The sequence below is a fragment of the Protomyctophum bolini genome, assembly GCF_963924005.1.
Source record: "Protomyctophum bolini genome assembly, chromosome: 11".
Lineage (NCBI taxonomy): Eukaryota > Metazoa > Chordata > Actinopteri > Myctophiformes > Myctophidae > Protomyctophum > Protomyctophum bolini.
In genome coordinates this window covers 3961929-3984663 of record NC_137872.1, presented here as the reverse complement: position 1 = coordinate 3984663, position 22735 = coordinate 3961929, and the positions used below count along the sequence as shown (strand labels likewise).

Here is a 22735-nt window from a genome sequence, read left to right as displayed (position 1 = left end):
TTTTTTAGAATCTGATCTCAGGTCAGAATGGGTTAACACATGGTACAGTACAGGATGCTCTCAGGACGGGCGGAGCTTGAATTTAATCAGACCAGTGTGTGTCCAGTGGAAACCTCGTATAAATCTGATCTCAGGTCAGAATGGGTTAATCAGACCAGTGTGTGTCCAGTGGAAACCTCGTATGAATCTGATCTCAGGTCATAATGGGTTAATGAGTGAAGGAGGGAGGGAGGGGACACTGAAGGATCAGAGAAAGAGCTAGAGGACAGGGAGAAGAGAGAGGAGAGAGAGAGAGAGAGAGAGAGAGAGAGAGAGAGAGGAGTTATAGACTGAACAAGGGAAATAAACTCAGGCCGTGCTGTTCGGTGAAGTGGATCAGAACCAAACGCCTCCAGGAAATGTTTGATTAAAACCTAAATATGTGAGACTCATACTGACTGCATACTGACTGAGAGAGAGCAAACAGAGACTGGGAGAGAGGAGAGGAGATGAGGAGAGAAGGATAACAGAGATCGGAAGAGAGATGGAGGGAGAGAGGAGAGGTGAGAATTAATGACAGGGCGATGAGAAGGAAGAACTATAGAACTATAGACAGGGCTGCATATAAGCACTGCGCCCAGCGCGCATGCGTCGTCAAAAATTCAAAATGCGCCGTCAATCAAGCGCCATCATCACAGAATGATCATCATGGCCAGAAACCCAGAATACTAGTAAATTATGTTGGCGAGAGCATTTTCCACCGACTGCCACTCAAAGTGACTACTGGCCAATAATCACAGCACGTCTTGCACAAGTGCACTGGCCATTGTGGCCAATCACAGCACGTCCTTACTCAAAAAGGGGGAGGATTCCATGCTGCTTTCTGCTGTGGGAGGAGGACAGGAGTTTACCTCTGAGAAAACCTGACGCAAATAGTTTCGTCTTCTCCGTTTTTCAGATAGCAAACTATACTGTAATCCCCGCGGTGTAAAAGGGCATGCTTTGGATGCTTTGCACTTCTTCCCGTTTGCCGCTGTGCTTGTGTTTGTTTTTCCGGCTGCGGGAGCAGCATGGTTGCTCGTGTGTGCGATGCCGTCTCTCACAGCCTAGGCACCGACCGGCCACCGACTTTTTTACGGGTACTAAGGTTTTAGTTTCCGACAAAGTGGAGTGGGAAGAGTTTAACCCATTCTGAACGGGAACCCGTTTTGGTGTTAGCATCGTGTTATGCTTTAGCTATTGAAAAATAGCAGATCTACAAGCTCGTAGCGCGCCACCGAGTGGCGCGCTACGAGCTTGTAGGTCTGCTATTTTTGAAGAATCGAAGAACGACTTGACATTTTTAAAAATCTGATCTCAGGTCAGAATGGGTTAATCAGACCAGTGTGCGTCCAGTGGAAACCTCGTATGAATCTGATCTCAGGTCAGAATGGGTTAAAGCATTGCGGACCGGCACTGCTGCTGCCCAACATGAACACCGTGTCTCGACATACTGTCCCTTTATTAGAGCCATGTGTGTCTGACTGTCTGACTACGTCGCCTCAGCTAAAAACTAAAGGGAAGCCTGATGTATGCTTCGCCGTACGATGTGTCGCATGTTTAAAAAAAAAATAGCTGATCTGCAAGCTCACAGCGTGTCGCAAAACACGTTGTGAGCTAGTAGATCGGTTATTTAAATACAAAATAATAAAAAAATCTAAATATTGCTTTGATGCTCATGTTATCCTTAGGAAGTATTAAGTTGTTTTTATTAGAATATACATTCCATAGGGCTGGACCACACATGGACTTAGAGTTTAGCAAATTTAGATTTTTTTTTAAATAATGGGATGAATGTACAACAAGAGCCATTCTAGGGATAAATCTAGAGTTGCAATACCCTCCATTGACTCCCCAGTGTCCAATAAATATCGTTTTTCTATAAGTTATTCATGCGTCCCTCTTTTATCTATCCGGCGAGACGGGTCGGTCGCCGCATTTTAGGAGCACCAAGAAACTCCTCCAGGTGCTCCTCTGAGTACTAGACCAAAAACAGTTGTGTGCAGCCCTGACTAATGACTATAGATCAGGTGTAAGGAGGAGGGAGAGCGCGCGAGAGAGAGAGAGAGAAAGAGGAAGAGGGGGAAAAGAGGCAGAGGCAAAAGGGGTGCAGAAGAAGAGAAATAATCAAAGAGTCACGCACTATACTGTACTGTGCGTGCGTGCGTGCACACCGTTAGAGATCCGAGAGGTCTGATGAAACGAACTCCTCTTTACATTCTGTTTGTGATTCTGTAGCCTCACCTCCGCCAGCTCTACCGTCCATCCGTCTCCTCCCCTTTACACTCTCTCTCTTCCACTCTGGTCACTACTATTCCCTCTCTCTCTCTCTCTCCCCCTCCCCCTCTCTCTCTCTCCCCCTCTCCCCCTCCCTCTCTCTCTCTCTCCCCCTCTCTAATCATTACCACTCCCTCTATATATCCTATACTCATCCCTCATATATCTGTCTCTCCAACTGCCTCCCTCATTAATGTACACGCTCCCTCCCTTCCTCTCTTCTCTCCATAACTCTAGCCCTCTCTCTCTCTCTGTCAGGGCCTGTCGGACGATGTCATCGACCCACATAGCCGGAAGGGGGGAGAGGGGAGAGGGTCAATCTGAGAAGAACCCATCGTCAAAAAATAAAGGGAAAAAAGGCAGCCTCTTGTCCACAGTGGTGGTCCCCAGGTTGCTCTTAGTCACAGTGGTGGTCCCCAGGTTGCTCTTGGTCACAGTGGTGGTCCCCAGGTTGCTCTTGGTCACAGTGGTGGTCCCCAGGTTGCTCTTAGTCACAGTGGTGGTCCCCAGGTTGCTCTTAGTCACAGTGGTGGTCCCCAGGTTGCTCTTAGTCACAGTGGTGGTCCCCAGGTTGCTCTTGGTCACAGTGGTGGTCCCCAGGTTGCTCTTAGTCACAGTGGTGGTCCCCAGGTTGCTCTTAGTCACAGTGGTGGTCCCCAGGTTGCTCTTGGTCACAGTGGTGGTCCCCAGGTTGCTCTTAGTCACAGTGGTGGTCCCCAGGATGCTCTTAGTCACAGTGGTGGTCCCTGGGTCAAAATCAGTTGAAAACCCCTTGTTTACTGGAAGGTCATGAAATGTATCCCTGAAGTGACATAGTAAAGGAGAAAAAAAGGGAAAGGGAAAACCTACACTGTAATCAGTCTTTGTACTGCTTGCGGTTATAATTTCCTTCTTTTATTGGCCACACGTGTCGCTGTTATTTATTCTTCATTTTATAGTATTATTTGTTTGCTTGTTCAATCAGCAGCCGTTTGCTATAGTCATGGCCGCCAGTTCACACATGATGTTGTGTGGGAGTCCAGACTTCTCCAGACCGTACTGAATAACTGCTAGCTTACATAATGTCTTGAGGCAAGGACTGAAGTCTAAGACATACAGGTCACCAGGTGTGTTGGTTCCTCCAAAGAGGATGCCACGATCTCCGACCATGCAACAGCACATCCTATTCAACCTATGTGGACGTTTCCCCTTGGGCTCAATCTCCTTCCAGGAGAAGGTCTCTGGACTGAATTTCCACAGATCATTTAAGCACTTGTTACTGTAGCGACCACCACATATGTACAGCCCCCCATTGTAGGTAAAGGCCGAATGATCGACGCGTCCTCCTGGACGAAGCTGTGTGGAAGGTGTGTCCAGCCAGAGGTTGGTCTCTGTGTCAAACACTCTGATGGCGTTGTAGTACTGGCGGTTTTGGTAGAAGACTAAGTACTGACACGTCCCCCAGCCTCCAAATACAAACATCTTTGTCCCGATGATGGTAGCAGATTGACGTTCTGTAGCAGGAGGTGGAGTTCCTCTGGTGTTAACTAAAGTCCAGACCATCGTGGTGGTGTCCAACTTGTACACTTGTCATTAGTGAATCCACTAGTGTATCCTCCATGAATATACATGACCTTCCCCAAGACACAGGCTGAGTGGTACGTCCTCCCCTCTGGAACGGTCCCAGAAACCTGTGGTTTGAACCATCTGTGGGCGTCGACATCAAATGCATTAACCCATTCTGACCGGGAACCCGTTTTGGTGTTAGCATCATGTTATGCTTTAGCTATTGAAAAATAGCAGATCTACAAGCTCATAGCGCGCCACCGAGTGGCGCGCTACGAGCTTGTAGGTCTGCTATTTTTTGAAAAATCGAAGAACGACTGACATTTTTAGAATCTGATCTCAGGTCAGAATGGGTTAATCAGACCAGTGTGTGTCCAGTGGAAACCTCGTATGAATCTGATCTCAGGTCAGAATGGGATAAAGCACGTTGCCGTGAGCTCTGTAGGTCCCCCCTCCCCAGAGGTAGACAGTGTCTTCAATCAGAACAGCTGTGTGGCCGTAGTGCCTGTTTGGAACCTCTTCCAGGTGTCACTGGGGTCAACTTCCTCCACATCAAAGACTTTGTGTTGAAGACGTTCACATCAATCTTCTCCTCATCGTCGTCCCGGGGGTCTCCTCCAAAGGAGTACACACAGTGTCTCACTGTCACCGCTCTGTGATCGGCTGTCTCTGGTCCTCTCAGACGCTCCGCCCAGCGTAACATCACTCACTAGAATAAGTCCTATTTTGACCGATGGGATGGTATCCTATTGGTCAAGTCCTGCTGTGTAAAAGCATGGAATGTTCTCTGTATTCACTTATAATTGGTTCAGATGCACAGGCGTCACGCACAGTTTGGCCAATCCGTGAAGCCGACGGTTTGGTTTGACCAAATCAAGGATGTCGATGCGTGCCGCCGACCTAATATGGTAAATTGATCACGATAGCAACTATAGGTGTGTGTGTGTGTGTGTGTGTGTGTGTGTGTGTGTGTGTGTGTGTGTGTGTGTGTGTGTGTGTGTGTGTGTGTGTGTGTGTGTGTGTGTGTGTGTGTGTGTGTGTGTGCGTGCGTGCGTGCATGCGTGTGTGTGTGTGTGTGTGTGTGTGTGTGTGTGTGTGTGCTGTCATTAGTGCAAACATCCCCACAGAGCCTCGCTGACTGACAGGCCTCAGACAGGACAGGTCACACACAGTCAATACTGGCTGCCCGCATCTAGCGTCAGCAACCCTGCAGGGGCTGTGTGTGCGCGCGCGTGTGTGTGTGTGTGTGTGTGTGTGTGTGTGTGTGTGTGTGTGTGTGTGTGTGTGTGCTCGCGTGCGTGCGTGCGTGTGCGCGTGTGTGGGTGTGTGTGGGTGCGTGTGCATGACGCCTAACACCTCCTGACAATACATAACAGTAAAACCACACGGACGGACGCCTGTTTGTCCAGGACAACACGCTATGGTGCAGAGATTAAAATAGGGTGCATTTTGCATCCCAAAACGCAGTTTATAGTTAAAGGAGAAGTCCATGCTAGAATGCTTTCTTATCTTTCTTACTTTTCTTTGTAGTTGTTACGTCCCCACCAAAGAGGTCCAGGTGTTATTTTGTGCAAAAGCTCCTTATTGGCTATTTTCCCTACCATAAGCCCTCAATGAATTGCATTGCATTGAATGGGAATTGAATGGGGCTATGGGGTGTTGTGCTAATTCGCTTATTCCCATCGAAATAAGTAGTAAAGTGTGCCGCTTGGGATATTATTTACATTATGAAGAGAGGATGTATACAAAGAAATTATAATTTTGAGCGATGGAAATAAGCGAATTAGCACAACACCCCATAGCCCCATTCAATTCCCATTCAATTCAATGCAATTCATTGAGGGCTTATGGTAGGGGAAATAGCCAATAAGGAGCTTTTGCACAAAATAACACCTGGACCTCTTTGGTGGGGACGTAACTCTACAAAGAAAGGTAAGAACGCCTTTTAGTATGGAATTCTCCTTTAAGGGACGCGATAAAACAACGACCTCTGCATCCACGGGATGCACTATACTGTACACTACTGCACTGTTTTTTATTCTAGTTTACTTTGCTAGCTTTAGTTATAATAATCATTTTTCTTCTTCTGTTTTCTATACATGAATATATTATAACCACATATATAAGAATATAAAATGAAATGCTGCAATTTGTAAAAGAAAATGGCAAAAACATGACTCCTAACGTGGTTGAAGTGGAAAACCTTTCACTGTGCACGCACGCACGCACGCACGCACGCACGCACGCACGCCAGACGTCTATGATCTTGTAGATCTGCTATTTTTCTATGAGCTTGTAGATCTGCTATTTTTCTATGAGCTTGTAGATCTGCTATTTTTCAATAGCTAAAGCATAACATAATGTTTAACACCAAAAAGGGTGTTGGTTAAGAGTCATGCACACATAACACAAACACACACAAATGTACAGTATATAATATATACTCGGTGCTCAGTCACACACGCATATAGCTTTCATCTTACAGACAGATAAACACCGCCGCGGTGATGACACACTACTTTTCAGATTGATCACTGGACAAATAAATAACACAGATAAATGTGAGGAACAGTTCAGTGGCTGCAGGGCAGGTGGAGTACAGGAGAGATTTAATCAGTGTGTGTTTTGTGAGGGGAGGGGAGGGGGGGCTATAGGGCGGCGTTAAGAAGTACATCATCATCTCCCTGATAGGACAGGACACGCTATTTCACTCTTGCACGCACACACAGTCGCACGCACGCACGCACAGTCGCACGCACGCACGTGCCTTGATGCACAGACTGAACTGAACAAGAACTGGGACCAATTGGTCTCTTGTTGCGAACGCAGTGAGCACTAACTATGAGACCTAGCAGAACATCTGTCTGTCTGTCTGTCTGTCTGTGTGTCTGTCTGTCTGTCTGTCTGTCTGTCACGCTGTAACACCACATGCCCGCCACCAGAGGGCGCAGCTGTGTCACACACAAAACACACACACACAAAACACACACACAAAAACCTAACTTAAAAAAAAATCTTAAAAAAAAAAAAAAAGATTACGAGCTGCGTTCGCTTGCTGCGTTTTACTTGTTCTAGTAGAGACTACCTTATATATATACACACGTAGGCTACATCACTATCATTTATTTTTTATATGCATACATATTGTACCATGTTAGATTAGTCATGTACTTCTAATGCAATTCATGGTTTTCTTTTAACTGCAATGATGAGCTCTGCTGCACAAACAAGAATTTCACCACTTTGTAATAAAGTATGATTCTGATTCTGGAAACGTCACAGTGGTGCCGTCAGTGCCTGAGTTGAAAAAACAAACTTGCTTTTCTTTTCTTCAATATTTCCCAGAATGATACGGGGGATGGAATAGGAGTATAGGACACCGATATTCCCAATGTGCAATATTATGATTTTCCAAGTGCATTCAATTTGCACGGTGGCGAGCAACGAGCTTGTAGGTCTCTGCTATTTTTGAAAAATCGTGAAAATGTTCCTCAAATTTGGAATATATTTTTTCAGAGCGAACATTTTTAACTCAAATCTTTGCTTCTGGGGAGGGTCCCTGGAACAACATATTTTCAGATGGGGGTTCGGAGGCCAATTACAGATCATTTTTGGGGTCCTTGACATGAAATATTGAGTGATATATAGGCCTAGAAACATACGTAGGTATTTCAGAAAACTGTTTAGAAGACATTTTTTTCAAGCCTAAATGGGTTAAATATTCCTTCACGTCTTTCTGAAACTTTATACTGCTGATACTATTCCTGGACCTCTGGTGGGTCGTGGGATGAATCACCCTCTCCTCAGTATTTTATTAACCCCTTTAGACCTGATGACGATTCTACACAAATGCCTTCTAAATCATGACAGTTTTCAGAAAAAAACTCTTTTTCCAGTGGTTCTCAAACTATTTAATGTCAAGGACCACCAGACATTATACAGTATATGTAATGTAATTGGCCATGTACCCCCCTTCACAAAATATGTTGTTCCAGGGACCCCCCCACCCAGAAGCCAATATTTTAGTTAAAAATGTTTGCACCACATTTTCATGACTTTAAAAAAAATAGCAGACCTACAAGCTCATAGCGCGCCACTCGGTGGCGCGCTATGAGCAAAACCACATGAACCACATGAACAAACCACTCATTTGTTCCCCTGTCAATCGAAATGCTCAATCAGAGATCGCCGAATGCACTTTATTGACTAAAAACTGCACTTTACCAAAGGAAATGTGTGCAATGTCTCTACTTTGTATGTTGTTTCATGGTGTTTGTGAAAATGAGAAATAATGTTGTTTGTATGCAGCTGTGACTCTGTCTCCAAGACAAAGTTCTCCCCAAGGGAGACAAATAAAGACAACCTTGAACCTATACTGTATCTGGCATGTTGCTTTTAACCCATTTTGGGGGCGGGAACCCCTTTTTGGTGTTAGCATTATGTTGTGCTTTAGCTATTGAAAAATAGCAGATCTACAAGCTCATAGCGCGCCACCGAGTGGCGCGCTACGAGCTTGTAGATCTGCTATCTTTGAAAAATCGAAAGAACGACTGACATATAGAAACATAGTTTTTTCAGAAAACTGTCAGGATGTAGAAGACATTTTTAGAATCTGATCTCAGGTCAGAATGGGTTAAACCAAGAGGATATGTTCTATTGTTCTTGTTCCATGTCTGCTTCTGTAAGTTGTGTCCTGCAATGTATCTTTTGTAATGTATTGTGTTTATTATGTCTTGTCTGGATCTTGAACGGTGACGTCATGGACACAAAACACATTTCAATAAAGTTGTATCGTATCGTATCGTATATCGTATCGTAAAAATATCAAGACTGAAAACGATGCCGGTTTTAGGCCGACCACCAACTGAAGAAATCACAGATTTGAGGCATTAAGGTTGTCCTTAAGTGTGACATTTCCTGAGACCATTCATGTTTTCTGGAAGATGCTTCAAAAAACTTGTATTCTATTTGTAAAGCGTCTTTGGGTACTCAGAAAAGCGCTATATAAGTTTGAGATATTATTATTATTATTATTTGCTAGTTTAGACCACTTCACTCTTTCATCTTAAAATGACTAATGACAGGCAATTACTAAACAGCCAATCACAAAACAGCCAATTACTAAACAGCCAATCACTAAACAGCCGATCTACAAGCTCACAACACATCCCCAGCGTGTCGACGTGTTGTGTGACCCTGTAGACCTCCAGCACGCAGCCATGCTTTACCACAGAAGAACACACATCTCTGCTGTCTGTCTGTCGGGAGGAAAACCTCATAACTCCAAAATGTTCATTTTTCAGGAGATGAAAGGAAATTAGGAAAACCTTATATAATTATTATTTTTTTAAACAAAGCAACACAGCCTCATCAAAGTTGGTGTAACTTTATATATTGTCAATTACTTCCATGAGAGGGGGCTTAGTTTATATTTATTGCGAATGCAGTGAGCACTTGCGCAGTGAGCACTGCAGTGCACTGCAGTGAGCACTTGCACTAGCAAATCATGTCTGTCTGTGTGTCTGTCATCTGTCTGTCTGTGTGTGTGTCCCCTTTGTGCCCATATATGGAGCTACGTCCAAATATGGAGTGTGTTGCATCAATACTTCACCATGACTCAGCCATAACCATATAAGGAGTCCCCAAAGCAGCTATACGTCCAAAACCCAAATATGTACGAGCTGCGTTCGCTTCCCGCGTTTGCGCGTCTTACTGGTTAGTCACGTTACTAAACGTTCCTGTTCTCCTTTTGAGCTTCTTCGGTAGTGGGTACTGTATTTATGTCTGTCCTGTATTTTTTTGTTACTGGCAGAGTTGTGATACTTCTCCTCTTGTCTTGGCAAGTTCACACTGTGTAAAAGAGACTTCAGTCTCAATGTGGTTTTTACTGGTTAAATAAATAAATAAAAGAGAGGTGGTGGAGTTAGCTGTTTTAGCAGACATTTTGAGGGTCCAATGGAGTTGAAAGGTTTTGTCCAAAGCACTTTTTTTTGCAAAGATTTATGGCAAAAAGAAATCTAAAACCTCAAAAATGTAGTTATGCATGAGGTTTCCTCCTGACAGCAACGACATGTAAAAAATGTTGAGTATAACTCACCGTGATTGGTCACCAGGCAACGACATGTAAAGAACGTTGAGTATAACTCACCGTGATTGGTCACCAGGCTCTGGGGCAGGTTGGGGACCGCCTCCACCAGTTTTCCCAGGAAGTTGACGGTGGGCAGGAAGCCCCGCATGCTGCGCTGCTGGTCAGACAACTGGAGACGTTGTGACGGTGGAGCGGAGACCAATGGGAACGGAGACAGAGCAGAGACACAATGGGTAAGGAGCAGTGTTGTTTTTGGCTGTAAATTTAAATTTTAGTTTTAGTCAGTCTCTTTTTTTTTTAATATATTTTTTATCCCACGATTTTGTAACCCATTTCCCCCCCCTTGTGTCAATCATCTACTGTGAGGCGTGATCAATGCTCTTTGGCCACTCAGAATAGCTAAATGGCATTGATCACGCCTCCAGGTCTTTTTACTCAAGTTATAGGGAATAAGACCTGGTACTTAAGACACGCAAAATACAGCCCAGTATGTGTTAGTTAACCTATGTGTGTGGCTATGTGTGTGGCTATGAGTACCAGTAGGGGCAAAGGTGGCGCTGTTGTGCTAGAAACAGAGAGAGAGATAGTCTTGCACTGTTGCCTAGTGCTAATTACAGAGAGAGAGAGAGAGAGAGGGGAGTTGCACCACTCAGTTCACACAGGTGTGATTTTTGAGTGGTGCAACCACTCCTACAACCAGCAGTGCATGTCCGTGCGTATGCCTGTGTATCTGAGCCTGTGTTCATGAGCACGAGTATATGACTTATTAGTACCAGTAAGGGGCGCCAGAAACAGAGAGAGAGGTGCTGCTCTGTTGCCTGCTAATGACAGAGAGAGAGAGAGAGAGAGAGAGAGTTGGGTGGGTGGGGGGTGGGGGGGGAGAATTGCACCACTCAGTTCACACAGGTGTGATTTTCTTTTTATCCATTTAAATGTGTCCTAATCAAGGTCTATTTTGTCAATGTAAATTAACCCATTCTGGGCGGGAACACATTTTGGTGTTAGCATCATGTTATGCTTTAGCTATTGAAAAATAGCAGATCTACAAGCTCATAGCGCGCCACCAAGTGGCGCGCTACGAGCTTGTAGGTCTGCTATTTTTGAAAAATCGAAGAAGAGCGACTGACATAGAAGACATTTTTTTTTATCTGATCTCAGGTCAGAATGGAAAACTGTCAGGCTGTAGAAGACCTTTTTAGAATCTGATCTCAGGTCAGAATGGGTTAACCCTGCCCACGTGTTGATCTGGAGTAATCACTGGCTGCCACCACCTCTATTATACACACAGCCTTTTCCAACCACCACCTGCCTCTGTCATTATAATAATAATAATAAACTGTATTTATAGAGCACCTTTCATGATACGAGTGCAGCGCAAAGTGCTTTACAGGACAAACAAAGTATAAAAATATTAGGGCTGTCAAAGTTAACGCACTATTAACTAGTTAACTCACAATCCTTTTAACGGGTTTTTGACGCGCGATTAACGCACTGTGAAGTTTGACAGAATGGTTGAGAGACGCATGGCAATTTTACACTGAAGAGTTGAATAATTGTTAAACAGCTGCATTACTTAAGTTAATTTAAGTCTACACAATTAGAAAACTTAGAAAACATGTTATTTTGATCAACATGGCCTGTTATCTCTCGTAATGGTATACCATTGGCCAACATCAATACAGTTCTTTAGTTTGGGTCTGGAAGGCTAAATGTCATCAATACAGTTCTTTAGTTTGGGTCTGGAAGGCTAAATGTCATCAATACAGTTCTTTAGTTTGGGTCTGGAAGGCTAAATGTCATCAATACAGTTCTTTAGTTTGGGTCTGGAAGGCTAAATGTCATCAATACAGTTCTTTAGTTTGGGTCTGGAAGGCTAAATGTCATCAATACAGTTCTTTAGTTTGGGTCTGGAAGGCTAAATGTCATCAATACAGTTCTTTAGTTTGGGTCTGGAAGGCTAAATGTCATCAATACAGTTCTTTAGTTTGGGTCTGGAAGGCTAAATGTCATCAATACAGTTCTTTAGTTTGGGTCTGGAAGGCTAAATGTCATCAATACAGTTCTTTAGTTTGGGTCTGGAAGGCTAAATGTCATCAATACAGTTCTTTAGTTTGGGTCTGGAAGGCTAAATGTCATCAATACAGTTCTTTAGTTTGGGTCTGGAAGGCTAAATGTCATCAATACAGTTCTTTAGTTTGGGTCTGGAAGGCTAAATGTCATCAATACAGTTCTTTAGTTTGGGTCTGAGAGGCTAAATGTCATCAATACAGTTCTTTAGTTTGGGTCTGGAAGGCTAAATGTCATCAAATGGTGGTTCCGTGGCTCAAATGCTGAATAAATAATTGGACCTTCATATGAAAAATCTTGAAAACCACTGATTTAAGGTATATTTAGTTTAATCACAGTTAACTATGGACAATCATGCGATTAATCAGATTAAATATTTTAATCGATTGACAGCCCTAAAAAATATCAAACAACATAACAATCAAGGCACAATCAAAGTACAAAAACAACATCAAAAATGCATAAAAAGACAAAGAAATTATGGCCTTCTGAAAACTGGGACAGCAGTTTTTAGTTTGATTTCATTATTTTTTTGTTGTGTACCCCTCCCTCCTCCTCCGTCCTTCATAATTGTATATGGTGTATTTTCTTCTCAGCCGGGCAGAATGTGGTTCATGTGACAAAATTAGCTTTAACCCATTCTGGGCGGGATCGAACCCCTTTTGGTGTTTTTTTTTTAAGCATTATGTTATACTTTAGCTCTTGAAAAACAGCAGATCTACAAGGAGCATTATAGTAGAGCTTGTAACTGTGGCGCACAAATCTTTGAATATATATTATTTCAGAGCGAACGATTTTAACTCAAATCTTTGCTTCTGCGGGGGGGGGGGGGGGGGGTCCCTGGAACAACATATTTACGGCCAATTACATATAATTCTGGGGGTCCTTGACATGACAAAAGGTTGAGCACTCCCAATCTCACTCCCAATCTTCCGCCGTAGTCTGAAAACCCACCTCTTCAGACAACCCACCATGGCCCGTAGCACTTGCCCTAGCCTAGCCCACTTTATGTAGACTTAGATAGTATTTTAAACTGACTTATAGCTCGTTACGTAGACAGCACTAGAATTGCATTTTATGTAGTCATAGCACTTTATAGTACACATGTATAATATATAATATAGTATAGTATGTATAGTTGACATAGATAGTGATACTCCACTGTTACGTCGTTGGTTTATACATGATTCATGATATCTACTTTTTATATTATGTGATGTCACACACGCATAGCTTTCATCTACAGACAGATGAACACCTTGAGGAGTGAAGACACACTTTTCAGATTGATTACTGGACAAATGAATAGACAGATAAATGTGAGGAACAGTTCAGTGGCTGCAGGGCAGGTGGAGTACAAGAGAGATTTAATCAGTGTGTGTTTTGTGAGGGGAGGGGAGGGGAGGGGGCCTATAGGGCGGCGTTAAGAAGTACATCATCATCTCCCTGATAGGACAGGACACGCTATTTCACTCTCGCACGCACAGTCGCACGCACACATGCACGCACGCAGCCACGCGTTAATTATTGCCTAATGTACAGTAAATCGCTCTGGATTAAGAGCGTCTGCTAAATGCCTAAATTGTAAATTGAGCACCACTGACATAGAAACATAGGTTTTTCAGAAAACTTTTAGGATTTAGAAGACTTTTAGGTTTTTCAGAAAACTTTAAGAATTTAGAAGACTTCCTAACTGGTTTAAACATGACATTTGTGCTCTGACAGTCCCAAACCAGTCACAACCCAGTCTGCTAGTAAGCTAGTTAGTAGTACACTGTGACTACACCCAGGGTTCTTGCACCGTTTTGAAAGTAAAATGTTAAGACTTTTTTAAGACTTTTTAAGGACCCGCGGGAACTTAGACATGCACCTGTCCTCCTCCCTGCTGCCGAATGAGGCTCTCTTTCATTTTAGAACTCGCTCCATCCAGCCCTCCCCCACACCCTCCTCCCCCACACCCTCCCTCCCTCCCACCCTCCCCCACACCCTCCCTCCCTCCCTCCCTCCCCCACACCCTCCCTTCCTCCCTCCCTCCCAAGGTGACAGCCTAGGTGACACAATAGGCCAGCTATGAACACTACTAGCACACTAGCTGTTTACCAAACAACCACGACTGTCCTGTCTCGGCGTGTGTGTGTGTGTGTGTGTGTGTGTGTGTGTGTGTGTGTGTGTGTGTGTGTGTGTGTGTGTGTGTGCGCGTGTCTCACCTGTGTGTGTATCTCATCCAAAACATATCGTATGTACTGCTCACTCTGGAGCTCCAGGAGTAGCTGAACCAGCACTGTACACACACAGAGAGAGAGAGAGAGAGAGAGAGAGGGGGGGAGAGAGAGAGGGAGAGGGAGAGAGAGAGAGAGAGAGAGAGAGAGAGAGAGAGAGAGAGAGAGAGAGCACAAAAACACAAAGTTCAATCGAAAAGAAACTCACAGAAAATGAATGTGTTCTGTCTGTGGTTTGTATTGAGACAAGAGACAAAAACAGGTTTCAATCCATGCACTGATTAACATGCAGACTACAAACAACAGTATGTAAAATACTCCCAATAAAGTAATTGAATCAAATAAAGGATATTTTTTGTCTCGCATATGCACACGCACGAACGAACGAACGAACGAACGCGCGCACACACACATTATACTTGCATGCATATTACTTAACACACACACACACACACACACACACAGACACACAGATTTACAGGCTGCATTATTTATAGGGCCTCACCGGCAGTGAGTCAAAAGCGGTGTTCTTTATGCATTCTCCACGAGCAGAGCCACCGCCGTGCTATCAAACCTTAAGCACCGTGCTCAATATTAAACAGCGCCGGTCCGCTGGGAGTTTAAACCATTCAGTACGGGAACCCCTTTTGGTGTTTTAAAGCATTATGTTATGCTTTAGCTATTGAAAAATAGCAGATCCACAAGCTCATAGCGCAGCACCGAGTACGAGCTTGTCAGGTGTAAAGGAGCAACTTGGACACTTATGCATGAAGGGAGCATGAGTTAAGTCTGTTGCTCTCCCCAGGTTGGCGGAGGGTGTGTAGAGCCCAGGATCACAGTAGATGATTGACACAGGGGTGAAAAAATGGGTTACAAAATCGTGGGATAAAAAATATATTAAGAATGAAATGTGTGACTGAGAGCTCTCCCCCCCCCCCCTCAAAACAAAAACAATGTTCAATACAATCTGAAAAAATGGTTGCTTGAAAACCAAAGCTGCAACCATTCATGATTATTTTAGGTGCATTTATTTGTATGCTGTGTTAGAGTGATTATTAGCGCCATAAACCTACCCTAAATAGTCTTATCTAATAGTTTAATATTGTCTTATTTCTTATTCTTACTAGTCTTATGTTTGAAATGTAAAATAGTCTTATCTAATAGTTTAATATTGTCTTATTTCTTATTCTTACTAGTCTTATTATGTTTGAAATGTAAAATAGTCTTATCTAATAGTTTAATATTGTCTTATTTCTTATTCTTTACTAGTCTTATGATGTTTGAAATGTACTAGGTATTTGTATGCTATACAGTCCTGTTTGTATTGTTTGATGTCTGGGGACTGCAGATGGAAATGAGCAAGTCTTGCTAAATCTGGTATATTTACGCTGCATTTTTAATGTAATGTTCATCAATATACACTGTCCTCGACCAAATAGTTGCACCACTCAGTTCACACGGGTGTGATTTTTCAAAAATAGCAGCCCTACAAGTACATAGTGCGGCCACGCTATGAGCTTGTACTGCCTGTAGATGTGCTATTTTTCAATAGCTAAAGTGTTTATATTAAATGCTTAAAAACACCAAAAGGGGTTAAAAAGGAGGACAAGAGACAAGTATGTGCCGAGCACACTGGATCACAGTCATGGGACATAACGAGGCGAGGAGAATCCTGAACTGAACGGCAGGTCAAAACGCTTCCAGAGATACTCTGTGTGAATATGATTCTCTCTAGTCAGAACAGAGTCCTAATGGTTTTACTATTAACATATTTACTTTGAGTACAGTCACAGTGTGTGTGTGAGTGAGTGAGTGAGTGAGTGAGTGAGTGAGTGAGTGAGTGTGTGTGTGTGTGTGCGTGCGTGTGTGCCTGCGTGCACACATGAATCCCATTCATCATGACAATACACTTAAGACTATTAATACTACCACAAATTGTATTACTTCAAGTGCCAAGAGTCTGCCGAAGGTGTATGCATGTGTGTCTACTCCATAGAGCGTCGCAGTCCCGCCACCCTTTCATGACGACGCCAGGCCCAGGAAATAATTCCCAATGCATTTTTTCCCCATAAGACATTTCAAAAAGTATTTATTTAAATAACCTTTTAAGCGTCGTACGAAGCCAACTCGAGTCGTGACAAATCATGACAACAAACACAATATTTTGGACCAAAGAAATAATTACAAAGAAGAAAAACAACAACTAAAAAGTGTTGTAAAAACCTGCCGTTTTTCTTCTTCTTTCTAATTATTTTGTTTGGCCCAAAACATTGTGTTTATTGTCATGATTTGTCACGACAAGAGTTGGCTTTGTCCCGCAGCGTAAACGTCTTTAACCCATTTAGGCCTGAGGCCGATTCTAAAAACGCCTCTAAATCCTGACCTATAAGGTTTCTGAAAAAATTTAAATATTTATATAGCAGCATCAAAAAAAATTACATTTTTGAATACTGTGTACATGCATACTGTACAGAACCCAAGAAATGGGTTCCCGGCCTGAGGGGGTAAAACACCGAAAAGGGGTTCCCGCCCAGAATGGGTTAAATAAATACTTTTTGAAAAGTCTATGAGGAAAATGAATGGGGAATTCTTTTCGTGGGTCTCTCGAGGGGGAAGGACGGCAACGCTCTATAGTGTGGAAATACAGTGGCCCTCTCCATCGTCAAAGTTTTCATCGTCAAAAAATGACTAGAAGTGAATGCCCTTATTGAGATGCTTGTTATGGAGTTTGCATGTTCTCCCCGTGTCCCCTATGGTAGGTACCCTCACAAAAACATGCAGTAATCCTGGTCACTAAACTGCCTCCCCCTGGCCAGCCGGGGCGCCTGATGGAGGGGAAAGGAACTGGTTGGAATAACGTGTTCCTTCCACGCGCTACGTCCAACCAGGGAAACTCCCCCCTGTCAGGTGTAAAGGAGCAACTTGGACACTCACTCAGGCATGAAGGGAGCATGAGTTAAGTCCGTTGCTCTCCCCAGGTTGGCGGAGGGTGTGTAGAGCCCAGGATCACAGTAGATGATTGGCACGGGGGTGAAAAATGGGTTACAAAATCGTGGGATAAAAAGTATATATATAAAAAAAAAAAAGAGATGCTTGTTATGTTGGACTGAAGTGATTGAATTCAATATTGTTCTGCCCCGAAATGTCATCTAATTAATGTATAGAATCTTTCATATGTACAGTATGTGTATACTGTATGTTATGTTTACATGTATGGGTGTCTATGTGGGTAAACATATACCCATATATGTTTTGTTTTCCCATATCCATATTTGAACGGGTATAGCGCACCTATAGTCAGAGCGCAGCGGTCATATTATGAAGAGTAATTTATTGTTTTCCATATCAGAAATGTTTTTTTAGAATTGATTGTGATATTCTTTGTGTGCTCGGAGTGCGGTATAGTCATCAGCCATGTTAGTTATTATTTTATAGTTTTTTGTCTTTTTCTTTGATGGTTATGTTTTGTCTCTTTTTACTGTAAAGTCTCTTGTTTTGTTTGTTTGTTAACCCATTCTGAACGGGAACCCATTTTGGTGTTAGCATCATGTCATGCTTTAGCTATTGAAAAATAGCAGATCTACAAGCTCATAGCGCGCCACGGAGTGGCGCGCTACGAGCTTGTAGGAGCTTGTAGGTCTGCTATTCAGCTTTGTGGATTGGTCAAACCTTGCGTGACGTTTGTGCCACTGAACCAATAAGGACACCATTCTGTTACACAACGACACTGGAAGAAGCTAATTTAAACCCTGGAGGATCTGTTGTGAGAAATGTTCTGCTGGACTCTGCATGTGAACAGAGGGCCTCATAACGCCGGTCAAGCTGCTGTTGCCGTGGGAGACAAAGTCTACTCATTTGGAGGGTCCTGGAAGGACAGGGATGATCAGATTGATGTTCACGTCTTCAACACGGTGCCTTTACGCTGGAGGAAGTTGATGTCAGTGACAACATTTAGAGCAGAATGTATCCTTGAGGTTCCGACCAATCGCCGCTCCCACACAGCTGTTCTGATGGAAGATATCTATATTTTTGGAGGTTATAAATATGACACAGGGAAGTACTGCAACACTCTTTATGGATTTGATGTGGACACCCACGGATGGTTCCGGCCCAAGGTTTCTGGAAACATTCCAGAGGCGAGGGCGGGACACTCAGCCTGTGTTTTGGGGAAGGCCATGTTTATCCATGGAGGATGGACCCAGCAGACTAGATACACTAATAACATGTACAAGTTGGACACCAGCACAGTGGTCTGGACTTTAATTAACCAGAGGAACTCCACCTCCTGCTTCATCACGTCACTCTTCTACCATCATTGGGACAAAGATGTTTGTATTCGGGGGCTGGAGGGGGGGTCGGTACTACAACACCATCAGAGTGTTTGACACAGAGACCGACCTCTGGCTGAGCACACCTTCTGCACAACTTCTACGAGGACTCTACGAGGCTCATTCAGCCTTCACCTACAATGGAGAGCTGTACATATTTGGTGGCCGCAATGGTAGCCAGACCTTCAATGCTCTGTGGAAATTCAACCCAGAGACCTTCTCCTGGAAGAAGGTTGAGCCCAAAAGGAAAGACCCGTCTGAGATCTACAGTGTGTGCTGTTGCATTGTGGGAGATCGTATCATCCTCTTTGGAGGATTTTACAAAACTGAATCTGATGCCCTGTTCATGTTAGACTTGAGTCCTAGTCTCAAGACGTTATGCAAGCTAGCAGTTATTCAGCACCATCTGGACCAATCAGAACTCACACACGACATCAGGTGGGAACTGGAATCCATGACCAACAACAACAAATAAAAACAAAACTATGACAGGGTCCAATGAAGGCGTGGCCTCATGTGTATCTCAGACTTCATGTGACCAATCTGTGATGTCACTATGATGTATCTGTGACATAATTACTCCATATTTGGGCATGGTTTCAGCCCGATCCCACTGCCATTGACTTCCATTATACCAGTAAGACGCGCAAATGCGGGAAGCGAACGCAGCTAGTACATATTTGGGTTTTGGACGTATAGCTGCTTTTGGGGCTCCTTATATGGTTATGGCTGAGTCATGGTGACGTAATCACTCAGCTCCATATATGGGCACTAAAGCGGGACAGACAGACACACAGACAGACATGATCTGCTAGGTCTCATAGTAAGTGCTCACTGCGTTCGCAAACATTGAAGTTAAATATATGAAATATTAAAGGGAAAAAGGGCAAGGTTCAGCCTCATCCAAATACCATGTGAGAGAGAAAAATATGATTTTTTTTTTCTTGCTCGACAATAGAGACATATAATATCTGGAACTGGAACTCTCTTTGCCTTGTGTGTTCTTGGGGGATTGCAGGCACTGATCTCAGGTCAGAATGGGTTAACTATAAACTGCGTTTTGGGATGCAAAATGCACCCTGTTTTAACCCATTCTGACCTGAGATCAGATTCATACGAGGTTTCCACGGGACACACACTAGGTCTGATTAACCCATTCTGACCCGAGATCAGATTCTAAAAATGTCAGTCGTTCTTCGAATTTTTCAAAAATAGCAGACCTACAAGCTCATATGAGCTTGTAGATCTGCTATTTTTTAATAGCTAAAGCATAACATGATGCCAACACCAAAATGGGTGCCCGGTCAGAATGGGTTAATCTCTGCCACTCTATAGCACCCCCATAGAGACGAGTTCTCACCTTGGACCACCTGCTCCAGAGTGGTTCTGTCTTCTACAGTGTGCAGCATCCCTGTGGGGGGGAGGCAAAGAATTGAGTTAAAAACATATAAAAGAATATACTGTATGTTCAAAGATTTGCGCCACATTTTCACGATTTCTTTCAAAAATAGCAGATCTACAAGCTCATAGCGCGGCACGGAGTGTTCATTTGGGGGTCCTTGACATTAAAAGGTTTGGGAACCACTGATTGCGAATGCAGTGAGCACTTACTATGAGACCTAGCAGATCATGTCTGTCTGTGTGTGTGTGTGTGTGTGTGTGTGTGTGTGTGTGTGTGTGTGTGTGTCTGTCTGTCTGTCTGTCTGTCTGTCTGTCTGTCTGTCTGTCTGTCTGTCTGTCTGTCTGTCTGTCCCGCTTTTGTGCCCATATATGGAGCTGAGTGATTACGTCACCATGACTCAGCCATAACCATATAAGGAGTCCCCAAAGCAGCTATACGTCCAAAACCCAAATATGTACGAGCTGCGTTCGCTTCCCGCGTTTGCGCGTCTTACTGGTCTACAGTATACCACTTGGGCCATACAGCACGCTTTGGACCCACGTACAGTAGGTGAACTAATGATGTCAACTGAAAGTCCTCAGAAAGCAACGATCTACTCAGTTTTTTGATCACTCAATCACAACTAACAATAAAATCAAATCAAACTTCATTTATAGAGCACATTTACAAAGATAACCACACAAACAAGAGAACAACAAACTACACAATTGCAGTACAATAGAGCAAAAACTAAAATCAAGAATCAAATAGAATCAAAAGCCATGGCGAAAAAAAAGGGTTTTAAGAAAGGACTTGAAAGCTCCCAAGGAGCGAGCAGACCTAAATCCGCAAGGGCAGACTGTTCCAGAGTTTGGGGCAGACTGTTCCAGAGTTTGGGGGCCCGGCCACTGAGAAAAGCTCGGTCACCTCTAGACCTGTACTTTGTTGAGGGCATAATATAGTCAGAAGCAATTGGTCAGCTGACCTCAAGGACCTGACTGGGTTGTACGGATTTAAAAAAGTGAGTGAGTGATAAATACTGGGGTGCGAGACCCCCAGTATTTATAAGAATCCCTCACACCTCATCCTGACATATAAAGTCACATTATAGCTAGCAATTGAAGGCAAGAAGGAATCATTATACGGCAGCCAGGCATTCATTTTAATCAGGATATCCAGACCTCCTGTGAGTCAGTGCACTGCAGCAGTAATGCCGTTCACCCCTCAATAATTAATGTGTTGTCTGTCTAGTTGAGTGAGGTTGCGTGACCCCTGTCTAGCTGGAGAGCACCGAAGGCTGACGTCAATATCGCTATAGAGGGTGTTAAGACCACGGGTTCGTGTACTTTTGGTAATTTATTGGTATTGTAATCCCCATAAGGGCGATCTTATAGACCACCTCATATAAGAACTGTGTTTGAAAAATAAACAAATCATCCCTGCAGGCCGCTTCACTCATAATTATGGATATGAAGAATCAATGAGAGAAAATGCTAATGTTACTGCTGCCTGAATTAGTTAAATTTTCGCTAGAAACAGACTGTATCACGAATGACTGACTGTCATAAACGATACAGAGACACCTCCCCGACAATATCTCTGAGACAGTTTGTTTATTTTTGGACCACAATTCTTTATATGAGACTATTTTAAGATAACCCAATGTCATTCTCCATAGAGGAAAAACCTCTGCGAACCCACTTGGAACCAGGGGATGAGTGAGTGACGTCAGGACTTTGGAACCAGGGGATGAGCGAGTGACGTCAGGACTTTGGAACCAGGGGATGAGCGAGTGACGTCAGGACTTGGGCGCTCTATTCAGTATTTAAGTCCGACGTAATGTTGTAGTGCTATGTTACGTCCGGGTCCAAGTGGAACCAGCTACCGTCCGCATCTCATTGTAAATAGAATAACTAAACGCGTGAATCTTTTTACAATGACGTTATTTTTCAGAAAGGAAGCCATTGAGGGTTAAAATGGGTCTTAATGCTTCCAACTCGAATAGAATTATTAATGTTTTCTGTGCATTATAAATGTTTTGTCCATGACAAAGAAAATATATGATGTGGACAGGGCTCGACAGTGCGACTAGGTACTCGCATTTGCGACTAAAAATATCACTGTGCGAGTTGTAAAATTCAATTTGTAGCACAGGTGCGACTACAGGATTTGACCATTCAATCGTGATAAAGACAAGTCTCTGTCTACAGCAAGTGCACATTCTATAGTCGCGGTTCTATACCTACATTTATATTTCTGAACGGCGGTGTCGTTCGCCAAAAAGAGCAGAGCTACAAGCTAACAACGTGTCGCGGCTCAATGCGGTTTTCATTTGAAGATCTGTCCCTTTGCTCCCACCGCCCCGCCCCTCCCTGTGTTGCTGATCAGTTCTCTTCTCTTCCCTGTCAGCAGCGGAGCGAACGCAACAGCATAGCATGTATTGGTAGCACAGAAGACAGAAGGAGTTGCTAGGACCCCGACACGTTGAATACTAAAGTTATTTAGAAAGTTTGTAATGTTAAAACATCACTTGATATAACTTTTAACCAAACGTGGGTGAAACAGCGTGCAGCCGCGCACGTAAAGAGTGCACGTGCGCATGCACATGGAGTGGACGGATTGACAAAACAACCCTTGCTAAGCACCTCGCTAAAAGCGTGTGCGCAGCAGCGCAATACGAATGACCGACCTGGCTGGATATATTAGTCAGTGGCTAGCTCAGGACCAGGTCCATAACTCTAACTGCAACGCATGCTAGTCAGTGGCCTCACTGGCCTGCATAACGAGCAACGTAAAAAGCCTATATGTCGGA

At 43.6% G+C, this 22735-nt stretch overlaps 1 protein-coding gene across 1 annotated transcript in view; it reads right to left on the bottom strand.

The window, feature by feature from the left end:
* The window catches only part of mei1 (meiotic double-stranded break formation protein 1), a gene marked incomplete at both ends in the record, with an annotated part of 133097 nt that overhangs the window by 103557 nt on the left and 6805 nt on the right, over positions 1-22735 (bottom strand). The window contains 3 exons of the mRNA XM_080776466.1: positions 9989-10097; positions 14203-14276; positions 19903-19953. Coding sequence (XP_080632592.1) covers positions 9989-10097; positions 14203-14276; positions 19903-19953 — 234 coding nt within the window. The remainder of the gene's footprint in view (positions 1-9988; positions 10098-14202; positions 14277-19902; positions 19954-22735) is intronic.